The following is an 18,941-nucleotide window of genomic DNA, read 5'->3' as shown; positions in this document are numbered from 1 at the left end:
TTGAGAACTCCGTATGCCTTATCAGGGGCTGGAGGAATATCGCTTGTCTAATTAGATGGCATGCGTTATGACCTAATCAGATAACGCGCTTCTGTGCCGTGGTGTGGCTTAATCAGATAACGGTTTTTGCACCGTTAGATGGCTGCTAGTTAATTATTAACCAGACCAGGGTCAGGAATAGGGGAATCGATACAGTACCTATAGGAATACATCACAGGTCCAGTGCAGAGCCCTGTCGAGTAAACTCCCAATGTGAGGTGTGAGAAGACGGCTGTAGCACCAATCGAGACATTGCCAATGTGCAGGACTGAGTGGGCTGCATGAAGATAGTCATGTAAAAAGATTGCCATGCGATAAGGGCAGAATCCTGTGGGGCACCACTGCGGCAACCTCTTTAGTCAGGATGGGCCGCTGTGGAAAGACTGCCTTGGGATAAGGGCTGAAGCCTGCTCAACACCGTAGCGACAACCCTGTATGCCAGGAAAGGCCGCCGTTGTAAGGTCTGCAGTGAAATAAGGGCTAAAACCTTGTGTGGCAGTGGTGCGGCAACCATTTATGCCATGACGGGCTACCTGGAATAATTGTGCTATGTGGATTTGGCAGAAACCCATGAACCTTGAGCAGTAGTGACTTGCAGATCATCAGAAACAACGAGAAGTGCAACTGACCCGACCCTATGGACACCATGGGAGCATTGCCACCTACATGGGTTTGAGATCAGGAACATAGGAATCACCCTCCCCTTTGGAAGAGTGGAAACGTACCCCTCAGGAGGAGCACACCTTTGCATGCTGCTGGAGCATGACTGTAGACTGAGAGAGAGTGTGCATGTCGAGTGCTGTCACCTATTCTGCGTTCAGTCAACTCTTCTGAGCAGGGCCAGAGGAGCTGGGAGTGCCTGTGAATGGGTTGCCTTTCAAGACGCTGCACCCTTCCTCCCAGATAGTGCAGATAAGACCTATTACCGACCTACTGCACGCTGGGGGACTTGCTGCTAAAAGTGCTGTGGTGCTAAGACACTTTTGACTGTATTCAAAGAGGGGACTCTTGAAATAAATCCTGCTAGTAAGCATTCCCTGGATGAGGCCACCAGTAAATGGAGAATAACCTTGATCACATTGCGAGGAACGGGTGGAACAGGGACCTACAACTGACACATTAGAGCCCCAACAGTGAAGGGAAAATGTGATATTGTCTGTGAATGCTGTAGTCTTCATTTGAATGATTAGGGTTAGAAATAAAATTATTATTTTGGATATAAAAATGAGTATTTGGCTGGGCATTGATTTATTCCTGCTGCTGAATGCTTTATGTGATATCAACCATTGTTCTCTTCCCCCTTGGTAGCCCTAGCTTGCACGTTGATGTCTACCACTGAGAGTCAAAGGCAGAAAATGTACTTGGCCCATTTGGTTAGGTTCCATAGTATCCATTGTAGGTCGAGCCCCTGACATCAGAAGTAAAAGTCACCAGCCCTCCACAGGTAGGCCCAGTAACATGGCCCTCTAAATTGGTTTCTGACACTCACGTTTAGTGAACCTGAGACCACCTATAAAGTCTTGGGAATAGGGAAATAAAGCAAACTTGGTGGCTTTGAAGGGAGGCAGAAGATCCCAAGAAAGGGGTCTGATCTATTAATTACCAGTCTTCCTTCAAAACACACTCATGGTCATTTGGAACTTTTCATCTTTCAAACATTTGCACTCATTTGAACTAACCGTTGTAGGCTGCCTTTCAAGGTAGATGTTTGTTCTTACTTATCCTGAGATATACTTTCTCCTCTTGATGATGTACTACCGCCTTATCTGGCAAAGCTAGTTTAAACATTGGTTGGGCTACATCTGCTTTCTCTATAATTCACGCCTAACTGTATAGTTCTGACTTTCTTCCTTTAACTCACTATTGTTTTCTATTTCTTAAGAAACATCCTTTAGACTCTAATAATCTGAATCATTTCTGCCCTTTCTCTGTGCTCCATTTTCACTCTAATAAATCTATCAGTTTGGCTCAGCGTTTAATCTTTCTTCAGTTAAATAATCTTCTTTCCACATTTCAGGCATCTTCTGCACCAATCATTCTAGAGAATGCACTTTTTCAGTTTCCAAAATCTTACTTCATTTTTGACAAAACAAACATTCCATTATTCTCATCTTTCTGATTTTTTCTGCTGCTTTTGAAACTGTGGATCATTCTATTCTTATTCACTCTCTATATACATGTGGAAGCTCTTGTAACTCCTTCAAACTAGTTCCCTTCTCATCTTTTGTGTTCCTTCTTCTCAGCCATAATGAAGGTACTCATATTCTCTTCTTGTCGTATTATTTATGAAGCTCCTTAGGTCTTGGTTTTTGGTTGATTATACTTTTTTCACTGCTGCTAGTCTCTTACTGTCTATCATTTCTTCATTTAACCTTAACACTCATGTTCACACATATATCTTTCAGATCTATGTATTTTTTCTATGCTTTCTGATTTTTGCGTGCCAATGTAGGGAACTGGATCACTGTTTGAGGTGGAAAAGAGTAAGGCCACCACTACTAGATATAACACAGTTTAAATAAAACAAACTTGCATTCAATTCCTCGTAACATGAGACTAATTAGTCAAGCTTAAATCAAAGGCAGGGTGTAAAGCATTGCATGTAGAACAAAATCACACAAAACTTAATAAAATGTCACAACCAGTTTTAAAATAAAAAGGCACATTTTATGAGTAAAATAAGACACAAGCCATGACATTTCAATAGGATTAACTGGAGATATATTTTTTAAAGATTTAAGTGAAAATAGTGCCAAAAAACACACAGTGCCAACAATAGTCTTTGGAGGTGGAAGACACTGACTTAGGCACAATTTGTGGCCAACAGCGACAGAGGCAAGGAGGAAACAACAAGTGTATTTGTCCAAGTAAATGTCTGAAAGCCACAAAAGGTCAAATGCAAGTATCAAAACATTTTTTGAGAAGAAAATCTTCTTTGAATGGGGGCAGCTGAAACTGAAGTTGCTGCTGTGGAACCCAAGGCTGTATACTTGAAGCAGGTTGCGCACTATGGAGCTTTGGAGGTTTCTTGCTGAACATTTTCTAATTCCCAACACAGAATAGGACTTAGTCATTTTTCTAGCCATGACCAGGATCAAACTGAAATTCAATCCAAAGCAATAGAACTGCTGGTCAGTCACTTTTTGCCACAGGTCTCTCTAAAGTTCAGGAAAAAACTTTTTTCAAATTTCTTTTGTTGCCCAGGCAGCCATTGGAGTATGCTTCTAAGGACCTCAAGGAAGAGCACTTAGAAATTTGCCGGGTGTAAAATAAAGTCCAGTCCAGGTCCAGTTGCCACTTGTTAACTGGATATGTCCAGGAAAAGGCCTCTTGTAGCTTGATGGGTACCTGTAGCCACATAAGAGACCAGCCAACTGACCTTTAGAGTCATCTTCTTTGTCCTAGGTACAAGAGGGAGCAGGCCCAGGCGTTTAGGGCTACTCTCAAGAAATTGACAGCATGCCCAGAGCTCTTTTGATCTTTTGCAGATCCAGAAAGTGTTCTGAGGAAGACTGGGTGAGGGTCCAGCTTTGAGGGTTCACCATGCTGTGGGTGGGGAAGACTCTTGGGCACTCCCTAACCAGTGGGTTAAATGTTCTTGGGACAACTTTACTCACTTTTTGGGCAGTTCCTGTTTCTCCTATTGCAAACAGTCCCACAATGCCCCTACCCGTGAAATCCAATATGAGGAAACCATTCTCCCCTTGTGTAGTGCCTGTGTGCTCACCCAGAGGTGTGGCTTGGGTAATGAGCTGTTCCTTCTCTCTGATCACTCAAAACCAGCCTTGATGTAAGCTTTCCCGCCACAATGTATGGTTGCAGCCTGAACGTGGGTTCGAAGGCTTGGGCTTTCCAGGTATTACCTACTATTTGCTAGTGACATGGTAAGCCCCTTTGAAGGTAATAAGTTCTTGAGCCCACCCCAATTAGTCTTCGTGCCAGGAGAAAGAAACACATCCCTACTTTCAGGCCATTGTCTCTGCTGTTGGAAATGTGTTCACACCTCTTTCACACCTAATTCTAACAATGGGCATGCAGCGTAGTTGCTGGAGAGATAATGCAAATTAGCCTCCAGCAACTTTAGGAAGGGTAAAAGGAACATTCCTAAAGCTGCATTTCCAATGGTAAAGCTACATCCTGGTCAGTGACAGTGTCATTTTGGTCCTAGTCAGTATGGGAATAACTACCTACTGGCAGTCACCATAAGATAGTTATAATTAGGACCTACTTTCGTTAGGAAAGCGTTTTTTGACTTGCCTATAACTTTCCCGCTGTTTGAAAAATCTTCACAAGATTTTTCCAATTAAGTACATTGCTGATTCTAGTTGTGTATGGAAAGTTTTGGGGTGATATTTAAAGGCAGGGTTGTTAAAAAGGGAGGGCTCAAAAAATTGTGTTTTCCATGTTAATTCCCATTGGTATTTCAGACATGACTACTGCCCAAAAAGCCAAACAGAATTACACCACATTTACCAAAAAGTTAGTTCTTGGTCCAGAAGGTAACCTTTTTGTGTTTTGTACAATTCCGTTCAGTGGTTTTAGATATGATAACTGAAAGCTAAATTTGGATCACTAGGAATGTGGATCCTCCACCGATCCTCTAGATTTTCAGATCCACGCCCCAACAGCAATGTGATTCGTTAGCCGCAATTTGAGAGGGAAGTTGCAGCCACCATTTTCTTCATTGACCCTTGGTTCCTAGCATGAAAAATAAAATGAAAAAGTGATAGAAGCGGTCATGGTAAAGGTTACACTGACCTCATGGGACTAATGGAGGGGTCTGTGAGGAACCCCTCATGGGCAAGAAGTTGTGTCCAAAACACTTTTTTAACCACACAATGATCGGGGCTCCTCCCAGATCTACCTGGATCCTCACAGATTCAGGTGGATCAACAAATCCAGACTCCAAGAAACCATACACTCACTGACAGACCAACATACATACTCACACACTCACTCACACACCCACCCACATACCCATTTAGCCACTCACACCCCCTTACAGATCCATGCAGCTACTCACTCACCCATACAGCCAATCTCATACCCACTCACACAACCCATACAGCTGCCACCCAACCCCCACAACCAAGCCCACAGCTACTCAAGCACCAACTCACAGACTCATACAACCGCTTGCATGCCCACCCACTGACTCACAAATTCAATCATACACTCCCTCACACACACTCATAATGTCTCACACACCCACTCATACACCCATAGAGACGCAAATACACCCACTCATAGACAGATACACACAGTCCCTTACCCATACAGCTACTCACTCACCCACTGACAGACCCATAAACCTACTCACACACCCACTCACAGACCCATACCGCCACTCAGACTTCCACTCACCAACCTATACAGCCACTCACACACACACTCTCAAAGATTATAGGTTATATATTAAATAAAAAAGCCTTTGCAATTCACTAAAAAGCAAAGGTTACAGGGATGGAATAGTTAGGAATAGAATTAAAAAGCTATTAAAATTCACTGAAAAAAACAAAGCTTACAGGGATGTTATAGGTAGGCTCAGATTTCACTCATACAAAACCATAGAAATTCAGCAGTCATAGTTACGTGAGCTAACTATTACTTAACCCCCACGATGCACTGTTTATGACCTCACATATTACATCACTCATGACATGGTCAGTGACATCACTGATGAAATCTCAAATGAAATCACTGATGACATCATTGATTATGTTATCTACAGAGCTACTCCCACCCCATACAGCCTCTTAGATACCCACTCACATACCCACATAACGACTCACATACCCATTTATAGACCCATACAACTACTCACACACCCACTCAGTCATCCATAGAGCCACTCATACACACATTCACCCACTGATACAGCCACTCACACAACCACACCCTTACCCATACAGCAATTCACACATCCACTCATTCACCCATATATCAATCACAAACCTGCTGACTCACCCATACAGTCTCTCAGCACAGCCACCCACTCACCCATACAACCAATCACACACCCACAACAACCACTTACATATCCATTCACACACACATACAATCACGCACATACCAGCTCACTCACCCATACAACCATTCACACAGACACTTACTTTCCAATATAGCAACTCACACATAAAGCCACTCAGATACCCCCTGATAGACCTATACAACCATTCCAAGACCCACTGACATATCTACACAGCTACTCGCACACCCACACACTCACCCATATATCCACTCAGATATCCACTCACACACTGATACAGTCACAGATCCATTAAGATGACATATGTTAGAAATAGTTTCAAGCATTAGTAGTACAGAAAGAATAGTTATTTAAGTTATGCAGTAGCATAGTATATATCTTTAAGTCTTAGAAACATTTACGAAACACTTCAACTCACTGGATGATGTAATGAGTGATGTAGTCAGTAATGTCACTGACCGTGGAGAAGTGTGGCTCAGGGGTTAGAGGCAGCAGACCCGGAAGCTGAGATCGGTCCTGGACCAGGGTTCAATTCCCCGCCTCGGCGGGGTCTTGGGCTAAAAATTCCACGGACTTGATAATTCTCGCCCCGGTGCCTCCTCGACTCACGGGTTCTCACTCTGCGACTCTGGGCAATAGCTTGCTTAATCTCCACAACGGCCCCTCGCGGCGGGATGCCTGACTTTCACCTTGTGGATACCCTGCTATCTCACAGGGGAATACCAGGAAGGGTTCCCTAAGCAAGCGCCGGGAAACCCACTGCGGGTAGCTGTGCGCTATATAAGCTCAACTACATTTACATTACATTTACCATGTCATGAGTGATGTAATATGTGAGGTCATAAGCAGCACATTGCGGGGGCATAAAGTATAGTTAGCTCAGGTAACTATAACTGCTGAATTTTTATGGTTTTGTATGAGAAATCTGAGCCTAACCATAACGGCCCTGCAACCTTTGTTTTTTTTCAGTGGATATGTATATATATATATATATATATATATATATATAACATCACACAAGTTCGACTCTTAATTGTTATGCATCCTACTGTGGTGGAAGCAAGGTTCACTTAGGAGTGACTTATTTTATATTCAAAATCACATTTCCTACCCGTCAAAGGGGAGATTTTGACAGCCCTGGGAGAAGGGTTCAAACTGCTGCTGTCAGTTTACACAGGATAGGCATGAAGCTATGTTTTCACTTTCACTATTGTGAAATCTGCCCATCTGGCTTTAATCCAAGTTGAAAATTCTTTAAGGGTCAGAGTACATATACTAAGCACTGAGTAGCAGTCTCCCAGAACTAGAGTTTAAGATTATAAGCAGGCGAGGCCCCCCTAAAAAAATAAACTGGGGGAACTATCCAAAAAGGGTTCACTGTGCAAAAGGAAGTAAGTCAGCTGGTGTGTGACACTGAAATCTTCTTCCCTGCTTCTGCTGCTATAGCCACTTTTACAACGTAATAAAGAACCATTTTTCAACCACATAGCTTTCCTTGTAATTACATACCAAATGACATATGTGAATATGGGAATGCACCAAAATGGTGTGCTTCACAGGCATAGGTGTTATGAGGAGAAATATCTTTATTTCTGTTTGTTACTTTCTTTTCTATGTGTAATGCATTCTGCATCAAAAAACAGATGAAGAAAAATACCTTTAAAGACAGTTTTTTTTGTGCAGGAAGGTGTCCCTTCCTGCGAAAAAAACAAAAAACATTCCTGCATGTAATGAAGCACCCGTGCATAGGGTTATTCAAGCTTTCATCTTTATGTATGAATGTTGGCTCTTTGCAGCACACAGTGTGCAAGCTAAAGGAGGAAGCAGACGTGCACCATATCTTAGTAGATATGGCACATATCTGCTCTACTCATTTCACGAAGCACAGCACTGCAGCTTAGAACCATAGTAAAAATGCCCCATAGTAACTTGTGTAACGGCAGCATCATGAAGGAATTTCAATGCTTTAGAATTTGACTTGAGAAGCACAGCTAGTAACAACTTGTGGAACTGCAACTCCATCAAAGCATTGCGTTGCTTTTGCATTTGACTCATGAAGGACACCTAGGCCAAGATATACTAAGGACTTTGTGTTGTCCTTTCATGAAATAAGTTGTCACAAAGCAACGCAGGCAATTAACTGAGATTTACAAAGCCATGTAAAGGTTGAATTGACCCACCTTTCATTGCTTCGTAAACAAAAAAATAGTAATGCAATGCAACGCATAGTGCTACCTTCCATTACCTTGCACCAAGGAGGCATTCCATAGGTTAGGTATGGGCGTTCTCACACATCCATACATGGATTATGGTGAGTTCCCAGATTGACAAAGACTTGTAAACCTGGGAATGTATCAAATTGCTGCACTTCTCAGCCCTAGGTGTAACAAGGAGGAACACCTTTATTTCTCCATGCTACTTTCTTTTCTATGTGTGAGGCATTATGCATCATACGTAGAAAAAAGAAAATGCCTTTAATGATTGTTTTTGTGCAGAAGGTGTCACTTTCTTAGTAGATATGGCACATTTCTGCTCTCCATGTTTCACTGGAGCTTGCCTTGTTTCCTTGCTTTGAATGAAACCTTAGTAAATATGCCCCAATATGCCCCATATTAACTTATGTAGCTTCAGTTTCATGACAAAAATGTCAGTGTTTTTTCAGTTGACTAGTGAGGGACACTTGGTAACAGCTTGTGGAATTTCACCTTCATTAAAGAGCATTCATGCTTTTGCATTTTACTTAAAAGAGTTACCTAGTAACAACTAATGGTGCAGCATCTTCCTTAAAGAATGACACTGTTTTCACATCTGAATCCCTAGGGACACCTATCAGAATTGCAGTAACACCTGGTAAGGACAAGTGAAACTGAAGCTTCATGTAAGTATTTCACTGTTTGACGCAAGGAGGACAAGTAATGACCTGTAGGACTGCACCTTCGTGGAAGAATATCAATGCTGTTGCATTTCACTTGAAAGGCATACATAGTAACTACTAGTGGAACTGCAACTTTTTGAAATAATGTCAATGCTCTCTCATTTGACCCCAGACTGAATTCTAGTAATGCCCTGAGGAACTGTAGCTCTAGGAAAAAGTTTTGACGATTTAGAGTCTGACTCCTGAGGGACCTCTAGTAACAATTTGAGGATTTACGAGTTTGTAAAATTATTGTCTGCACAAGTTGAACTATTGATTTATCATAATTTATCAACATTGGTTATTTACCTATCCAGTCAAATCCGTGCACAATTTGTTACAGAAGTAAAGATGGATATGTACATTTTTATGTTGAAGCCATATGCCCTAAACTTTCTAAAGGACATTTGAAGCAGTTGCATCTTCATCAAGATGGTCATTTAGCAAAAGCGTTAGTTATTGCAACTTCCTGACAGGCATGGTAGGCAGCTTCTTCTGACTTGAGAGGGACATCTAGTAACATTATCAAGGGCTGCAGTCTTGTTAAAGACTTCTCTCTGTTTCTTATGACTCAAGAAGGACATCTAGTAATTACTTGAGGTCATGAAGCTATCTGAAAGGCCTGACCCATTTGCTCTGCCAATGCTTGTTATATGTCGGTCTTCCAAAATACTTTATCATTCCTCTCAAAACTATTCAAGTCTTTTTTTTCTGCCCTCTCTTTACTCTTGCTTATCATACTGATACTTCTCCACATCCTGCTCTGCTTTTTTTACTAGTGTTATCATTCCATTTCATATTCCACTATCTCTGTATTGTCTTTAATTGTTTTCTTCTCTTGATCCACTCACTTAATGCTCATTGTTTTCAATGAATACCCAAACCTGTCCTCTGTTTTTCGTCTCTCAGTATCTTCTTTCTTTGCCTCGACCTCCATGCACTCTTTCATGAGTGATCGCATATATTCTATTTGAGTTGCTTTAAATTTCAGTTTTTAGGCAACTGTGTACCATATTTCTGTCTTTATTTCTGTCTTTCAAACTGGCTTCAAAGAATTGCTGTAATAAATAAATACATTTATAGTCTAAAAAGTATTTTCTCCGGGGAAGCCCTCATTCAGTAATTGATGGTATGCATGCCTGAATAATCATGCTGCATTCCTCTTGCAAATGCAGTAAACCTATTACACGAAAGAGATCAGCTTTTATTTAATATTAGCATTTGCACAAATATGTGTTTATGTTGGTTGCTTTCCAACCCCTTTGTATGATACAAATTCTACAGCTTCGCTTTGTATCATTCAATGAATTTGCGTGCTTCTACTAGGATTCATGCTAAATGTAAAGATGATTGTTATAGTCTTAAAATTATGTAATATAGGCCTTGACAGGTTTTCTGAAATAAGGTTTATCCATTTTAGTCCATACCGTCCATGTTTACCATTTGCAGTACATAAAGTAGTACATCTTACTATAAAGTTCAATTCACAAACCTATGGATGGAAATCTCCACATTCACATGCACTATCTTTGTTTTGGGTCGATCCTCACACACGTACATTTACTACTAAGTGGTAAATGTGAAATGGACTGGGGGAGTGGCTAGAAAATAAATGGGGAATGATTACTCCTAAGTGGCCAATTCCGATCCGGGGTGGAAGGCCACTGAACGCGATCCGGCCAGAAAAACTACGAGCAGTACGCGTGTTTTCCGCCCGACTCGTACAGCTGTACGAGCGAGCTAGTACAATGCGGGCTACGTGAAATTCACCAACCGAATCATTTCATGGTCAATGGATGTGATTTACGACAGAGCCAGTACGATGCACGCGTCGGACAGCCGGTGCAAGCCGGAGTGTCCTGCTCGCAAAATGTCAGGGAAGTTGCCTTTGGGGGTCCGCGTCGGACCCCCTGTCACCCTACGACTCGGGCACAGGGGGAGACCCAATCGTCTCCCCAACACAGGCATGTACGGTGCGGATGGCACCGGCGCGTACCCACTGTGGGGGGCACCCTTGTGCGAGACGTACCCATTCAGTCAATGGGAGCAAATGTACGCTTCGTACGACCGGCTCCCATTGACTTCTATAAGAGTGCGACCGAACCGAGTCTGGCAGCATACGACCACATCGTACTCGCTCGGTCAGGCTGCAGAACTCCAGCTTGGTCGCAAAACACTCTGTATCCGGCTCGATCGCAGCGCTTTCCGACCCAGATCGGAATCGGCCCCAAAATGTTAGGGGCTTAAGGCAGGATAAGGCAGGATTTTGGGTAGAAAAGAGACCTAGCTGTAAAAGAATTAGCCAATTACTATTTACAAACTGCACCTCTAAATATACCACAGCCAAAAATTGTCCAAAACAGTAGTAAATGTACTCCAGCTCAGACCTAGAATATGTTCAACATCACACATCGCCATCTGCTGGGACTACACAACCCTCCCATCAAAGACAATGGAGGCAGGGACATAAAAAAATCCCTTTAGGAAATAATGCTGTTATCTCAGGAAAAAATATTTTAATAATATTTTTTAATTAAATAAATGTAACTTAATTTTCTTTAACATAAAATCGGTTCATTACATACGTATTATAATGAATTCATTGTATACCTAACTTTTAGAAAGCTTTAAATACTTAATAGATAAATAAATACATTTTACCTTAGGTAAGGTTTTCTTAAAAAAACATAAAACATAAACATCTCTTTTTATTAAATTTAGTATATTAACTCCATTTATTATATTTATATTAATTTCATATTTAATAAAATTAAGTTAGTAGTATTATTTTGGACATTATATAAGTCGAAGAGAATCAGATTTCTGCTTCCATTATTAATGAATATTCATCCTTGTTCATGTAATGAAGGTCTTAATTATTTGCACTCATTGGCCTTCTCCGATATTTGCATCGCTGTATCAAACTTTCATTAGCGGCTCTGTCATGATTACAAAGCATTATGAGTGAAATTGGTATAGAATTATCAGGGTATGACCTTGTTTTTTAAGGAAGTCATATGATGTTTTTTAATTGCCTTTGCTGAAACATTATGAAATGCTGTTTTTAATCTTTCTTCATTGATGTTTTTTGAATGGTAAATATTTCTAATGGGAAACTTGTATGGTTCTCTGAACCGAAATGCAGTTATTCTTGAAGTTAGTAGTGTTGACACATTTTTTATTTTGTTCTACATTTAAAATAAATGATAACAATAATTTAAATTAATATTTAGCCTATATTATTATCTTTTTTTAACAATATCAATAACTATTTACACGTTTTCGTTATTTGCCATAGGATTTCTCCGCCTCTGTGGTGAAGAACTGTGATTATGTGTGAAAAGTTACTAGTAGTAATATATATTTGTAAATTAGGTTCCATGTCCACACTTTGTAGGAAATTTACACGTGGAAATGATGAATAGATAAAAGAAGACATGTGTAGGTGTGTTCATGTGTAAATTTACCTTAGTGAATAGGCACCCAATCTTTAATGATACAGTTGTGGAACTAAATGGTTTAATTGACATGCATATCTTGTCTCTATAAGTGTTCACAGGTAATGTTCACTTTTTTATTCAAACCAATGTATTACTGGTTTCATCTACACATGAGCTTGGATACGTTTCAAGTTTTCTTTTTAAAATTCACTATTTTACTAGGTGATCCATCCATTTTCCTCTAAACTTTGACTTATTATTAGCTCTTTAACCAAGGTAGATTCTTTTTTCAGGAAAAGACATTTGTTTTATTAAGTGTTGGATTGAGCTTGGGAGTGGGCTCTACTGCAACCATGTATTAGTCACAAAACTATTGTTAAACTTAATTTTTACAACGCTTCCTTTACCATTGTCTGGCAAAAACATGCATTAACCTATTGGTTTTCATGTGTATTAGTGGTTAAACCTGGCTGCTATGTAAAAGCATGTGATTTCTCTAAATATTAATATCTTCCTTCTAGGATATCTCACACTGTATGGTTCAGGAGTCCCGTCCTTATGTTTAATTGTCTTTGTTTCATAGGGTGCTTTTTGGGGTCTCCTCATTGGATTGGTTGTTGGAGGGATACGCCTGATCATGGACTTCGTCTATCAAGCACCGCATTGTGGTGAGGTGGACACACGTCCCTCTGTTCTGAAAGATATCCACTACCTACATTTCGCTTTGATCCTTTTTGCACTGACTGCCATCATCAGTACAGTTGTGAGCCTATGTACCACTCCAATCCCAGATGAAAGTGTAAGCATATTTTCTACTTTTAGAATTGATTAATTTGTGGGGAGAAATTGTGGAGTTATTATGTTTGCACTGTTAGGGAAGGTAATAAGGTGGGATAGTATACAGTATACCCTCAGAGTCAAACTTTTCATAAGACAATATGAAAAAAGCTGAAGACTGTTCCCATTCTTTATTGTCCATATGAATAGAAGATGTGATAAACCCAAATAGAAGTAAAAAAGCAATAGTCACAGAAATATGAGTTTATTAATTGCTTTGAACAAAGCCAGATTACACTGAGTACTTTAACAAGTGATATATGTACTTATAGTAACATCGGCAAGTAAGTATGTACCTCTCAACTAGGATGGTGCTCATATGTTCAAAAAAAGTTGATGTTCTTGTGTCTTTGCCTGTTTACAGGAACTGTGCAATTTCACTATCACTTTGCTGAAACATGGTGTGTGGTGGCACACTTGATGATGATTAAATGTGAGATATGACCTAAAGTAAGCTCACAGTGAGGCCCTTCCCAGGCTGAAGCACAATGTTTCATGGCATATCTGAGAATGCTCTGAGTAGGAGATACATTGGATGGTACTGTAATTGGCAAAATGTAAATAATCTAATAACGCAAAACAACCCATGTTGTCCCTATGGAAAACTAAGGAATTTAGGCCAGTGGGGAAAAACAGGGCAGTGGATGGAGAATTTTATAAAAAGGACACAAACTAATAAGTACTTTAGGCACGAGGGGAAGGGCAATCTGTCTTTTTTTTTTTAGACGGAAATCCACCCAGTTACCATAGCATAGTCTTTTCATGTTAATCTACTATCGTAAGATTCTGAAATTATGGATTTTCAACAAGATTTCTTTAATGCTCTATTTGTTTAGTTTTGTCTAGTTTACTGACAATCTAATTGATACACACCACACAACTAATGGTTGTTTCTGGGCATTCCAGAAATTATTCATCAGTACAACAAAACAAAGAAATAAGTAGTAAAGCATTTAGCTATATTACATATTACATTAAGCATAGGTTGTCCTCTTAGCTACAGATTCCCCCACATTAAGAGTAAAAAGCATATATACGATTTCTTCACCACTTTTAATAGACAAAAGATACTTGCGCAGGCCTAGACTAGGAACCAAGAGACCAATTGTTTTGCAGCCATTCAGGGACACTACAATCAGCATGTGGTGTAAGTTCAGGATAGTCTGGATAATGGTTATGTACAAAGCCTGTCTTCCTGGGAAATATCATTTTTTGTGGAGGCAGCCATTGATTTGAATACATTGAAAAAAAAATGTGACTGATGCTTGTGGTTACTGACTCTGATTTTGCTTTGGGTCCTGCTAACCAGGTTCAGGGCCAGTGCTCTGTTTAAAAGGTGTATGATAATTCGGTGTAATTATAGTTTGTTTGACAACATACCTGTAAGCCCCTTGTGGTAGGGCATGTAGGTCTAGAGGACCAGTAGATTTAATGCACTTAAGTGTGCACTGCTGTGGTGCCTGCTGGCATTTTAAAATCCAGCTCTACCTTGCTGGCTCCTTTTAGAATAACACTATGTCCAAGTGTCTTTGGAATTAAAAGTACGTCCAAGGTCTTAAATTACCTTTTTTTTAAATATAATTCACCCACAGGGTCTACACTAGGTGCCCCAAGAATAGGGCACCATGTTAAAATAAGCAGGGAAATTATAAATTATGCTTTATATGTCCTGGTGAGGAACAAACTGCCAAATTAGTTTTTTCCATTGTAGTGCATTAGATCCATAGGGTAACATGGGAAGGCTTATTTTAACATTGATAAAGTTAACTATTGACAGAAGTGGGCTACAGTAATAATAAATAATGTTAAAATAATAGCTAATAAATAAATTAATTACCATGCCAAGGTTAGATTTATTATAACTATGACAGAGAAGAAGTTATAAAACTTGCTTTTCTGATGCACCTGAATCCACTTGAGCGGCCTCACCTGATTGGCCAGTCTTTGACAGGATGAGCCAAACTGCTCTGATGAGGTGTGAAGTGGCCAGGGGTACCCCATTCTTGTCAGCCCAGAAACATGGAGAATTATGAGAGAGCTGCATAGCAACTCAGATCCCTACCTGGAAGAAACAAGAAGAAGGACTGCTCTGTTGAACTGATGGTCTGCACCAAGAGAACTGCACTTTTAAGGACTTCACCTGCTGCACACATTGGGCTTCACCAAGTGAAGACCTTTAGCTTCCTTTCTCTAAAAGGTTGAATAGTGGACTTCCTGAAAGCAACAACTGAAAAGAGCTCCACCTGCATTACCTCTACCAAGAAGAACCCAGCTGACCAGCTGCACCTGGACTTGCAAATATTTGACAAGGTGCCTTGTGGGTCTTATAGTCCCTGCTTCTCAAGAAGCAACTCAGAGCTTCTGGCCCTTTGGATTGGTGCTGGGCACATCTTAAGACCCCAGAAGGCCCTCCTGGAACAAGATCCAGAAGTTTGAGACCATTTGGAGAGTTTCCATCAAAAGCTCCATAAGATGACTGACCCATCATCTAGAGTCAAGCCGGCGACGTCAAATCGCGACTCGGCCTAAGATTCCTGTTTGCTGTGCTAAAGCTCTCAAGATTTCTTCATCAACGAGACCTCCAGGTATTAAAAGAGGCTTCTGGCTGAAGGAAGCCACCAACATCAACTTGCAACCCAGCCATAAGAGGAGCCTCACTAGACGTTGAGAGAGAAAGCTCCATAAAAGTGACAAAATCAGAAGATAAAAACTTGCCCGGGCCCTACCACTCATCGTATTCTACTCGCGCTCCACTGTGGTAGTCCTGAAAGTTTGACTTTGTCCTGGTCAAGCGTGACCAGATTTCTCAAGTTGGCACTTTTGGCTTATATGCACTAGAAAGCATTTATTCTTGAAAAATTCATATTTCTGGTTCCTTACATTGGATTTTTGTCATTGACATTTTAATCATAAAAATATTTTCTATTGTTATAAATTGGTGTTGCATTTTTGTTGAGTGTAGTTCTCACTTATTTACTGTTATTGGTGTTTTTAAATACTTTACACACTTGTCACGTAAATTAAGTCTGACTGCTTGTGAGCCAAGCTACCCAGGGTTGAGCAAGGACTCATTTATTGAGACTTGACTGGACCATATTTGTCATTGCGGTGTTATTAATGGCTGTAGGTACCTACCTTCACCTACTAATAAACCACCTACCAGCATATCGTAAACTCATATTGGATAGTCACCCCTATGGTATATATAAGGTTTAGTGAATTACGTATTGGGCAGGCCCACATATTTCTCCCATAATTTCTTCAATTTACCTATAGAATCAAAGGGCTTGATTCACAAAAGTAATCTGAGACAAAATTCTAATTTTATAACTTTTTGTATTCACAAAGGACATTTAGGAGTAGTAAAGTTCGGAATCCTAACTTTTTAGGAGTGGTAAATTTAGGATTCCTACTTTTACTTCTCCTAAATTCCTGTTGTGAATACCAAAAGTCATAAAGTTAGGATTTTGTCTCAGATTACTTTTGTGAATCGAGCCCAAAGTTACTGTTGATCAGTGTCCTACAGATCTTAAAATAGTTTTCCTCCTCTGAGGGTCTGACAGTGTTCTATTTTCTGCAGGTGATTGTCTGGGTTACCTGCAATTTCTTAGCATTGTTTCTAAGGTTTGTTTTAGTTGCATGTATATATAGGGTTGGGAATTCTCAAGGGTAACTTTGTCATGTAAGCATCAAAATGCTCCATGTCATCAGCACTCTACACACCTCCCAGCTTTGAAATACTAATTCAATTCCAGGTTCAGAATTCCTGTGGATTTCCCAAATCTCATGCAAGATTGCGATGGTTGTCGTAGATTCCAGAAATTCCATACCCACATTACCTCTTTTTTTATTTTTTTTTATTGAGCAGAAGCATAGTACAATCCATTACATCTTGAAAAGTAAAAAAATATTAACAATAATAAGACATTATAATTAATAGACATCATCTGTAAAATACAGGGGTCAATTATGGCGTTACTACTATATTCCCAAGCCTTTTTTTTTTTTTTGATAATCAACTTTATTGAGTATTTTAAAACAGCAAGAATAATTCATTGGCAGCAGCTCACAAATCAACATATATAGCGGGTCAAAATCAGCAGGGCGTATGGGTAAGGTCAGTCTACTCCAATCCAACATTTCATCTTGTGTGGCAGCAATATCACCTCTTAAAACTATTTGTACACCTGGGCTTATGGCAGGACCATGTTAAATCATTTCCCCCTTATTTTGGGAAATAGATCTGGAGAACCCCGGGATTCTAATAAGACCTCCTCCTGAGTGCCGCACCAGTCCACCCCCCTCCTCCATCCCCCCCACAGTGGGTGCAGTAGAGCTTGACCATTGTTACGCTATGTCTCTCTTGGCCACAGCCACCGCTGTTCCTAGTAGGCGCTTGTCCAGCCTGGAGCCATCCAGTCCATCAAAGATCCCTAACAGCATTCGCAGTGGGTCATGAGGAACTTCCCAACCCAGGGCATGTGTGAGCTCCCGCTCTACTCCTCTCCAAAACCTCTTCAGCACCGGGCATAGCCACACCATGTAGTAAAAATCGGCAGGGAATTGTCCGCATCTCGGGCAGTCTGGGGAGGGTCTCAGTCAGGTTCGGAAAAGTCTCTCTGGGGTGAGGTAGGCTGCATGCAAGTAGTATATCTGCACTAGGCGCAGCTTGGAGGATGTGGTCAGGGTACGTGGAGCCATTAGGGCGTCCCTCCAATCGGCCTCTTCCAGGGGTCCCACCCATCCCTCCCAGCAGGTGCGCAGCCGGTCTAGGGACACGGGGCTATTGTTGACGAGGGAGCGGTAGATGCAGGATACTCCTCCTCTGCCCAAAATTCCCCATCATCACTTGCGCTTCTAGCGGGCTGAACTCTGCAAGGGTGATTGGTGAGGGGATATGCACATGGATGGCATGGCACAGCTGCAAGTATCTTAAATGCTTGGCGTGGGGAAGGGCGTGGCGCTGTTGTAGGGCGGCAAAGGCACGGATATGATCCCCCACCCAGACGTCTCCAAGGAGAGACACGCCGATAAGGTCCCTATGACGGAATCCGCTCAGGGACGAGACTTCCCGGAGCCTGGTGCCATGCCAGAGTGGTGTCTGACGAGTAAGTTTACGGTCCCAACCCGTGTGGCACAGGGCGGCGCGCCAGGCCAGGAGGACCGCTCTAGTAAGTGGTGCCATGGTTTGTGGCACCGGGCGCTCGTAGTGGAACGCTTGGATCTGCGAGAAGTCCGTGTCTTCCAGTTCCACGCGGTAAGTTGGGTCAGACCAGCCGCCCACGTACCAGTCGTGGACGACTATCAGTTTAGTGGCGATCAGCCACTATCCCATCAAAGGAGGGGATACGGCTGTGAACTAGTGAAATCCGCGGTCTTCCGCCACCCCAAAGGAATCTGGATACGGCACCGTCGAGGTCGCGGATCCAGGTGCGAGAGAGGGGGATGGAGATATTTTGCAGGGTGTAAAGGAAGCGGGGGAGGACCATCATTTTGAACAGTGCACTCCGACCCAAGGGGTTGAGGGGAAGGGTTTGCCATTTTTTAAGGTCTGATCTCATCCCGGTTACCAGGGGCGTGATGTACATTGAAAAAGTAACGTGGTGTATTTTCAGGATGATGTTTTGTTGTTTGGAGAAACTATTGAGCAACACAATCAGATTTTGAAGGAGGTTTTGAACAGAATGGGGCAATCGGGGTTGACACTAAGGAAAGAGAAGTG

At 41.3% G+C, this 18,941-nt stretch overlaps 1 protein-coding gene across 1 annotated transcript in view; it reads left to right on the top strand.

Annotated features, from left to right (window-relative positions):
- LOC144799863 (sodium/glucose cotransporter 4-like) overlaps positions 1–18,941 on the top strand; it is an 807,114-nt gene that overhangs the window by 649,695 nt on the left and 138,478 nt on the right. The window contains exon 12 of the mRNA XM_078671455.1: positions 12,966–13,181. Within this exon, the coding sequence (XP_078527581.1) occupies positions 12,966–13,181 (216 nt within the window). The remainder of the gene's footprint in view (positions 1–12,965; positions 13,182–18,941) is intronic.

This window comes from Lissotriton helveticus, chromosome 1_2 (assembly GCF_964261635.1).
Source record: "Lissotriton helveticus chromosome 1_2, aLisHel1.1, whole genome shotgun sequence".
NCBI classification, from domain to species: domain Eukaryota; kingdom Metazoa; phylum Chordata; class Amphibia; order Caudata; family Salamandridae; genus Lissotriton; species Lissotriton helveticus.
This window is presented reverse-complemented; position numbering and strand designations above follow the sequence as displayed.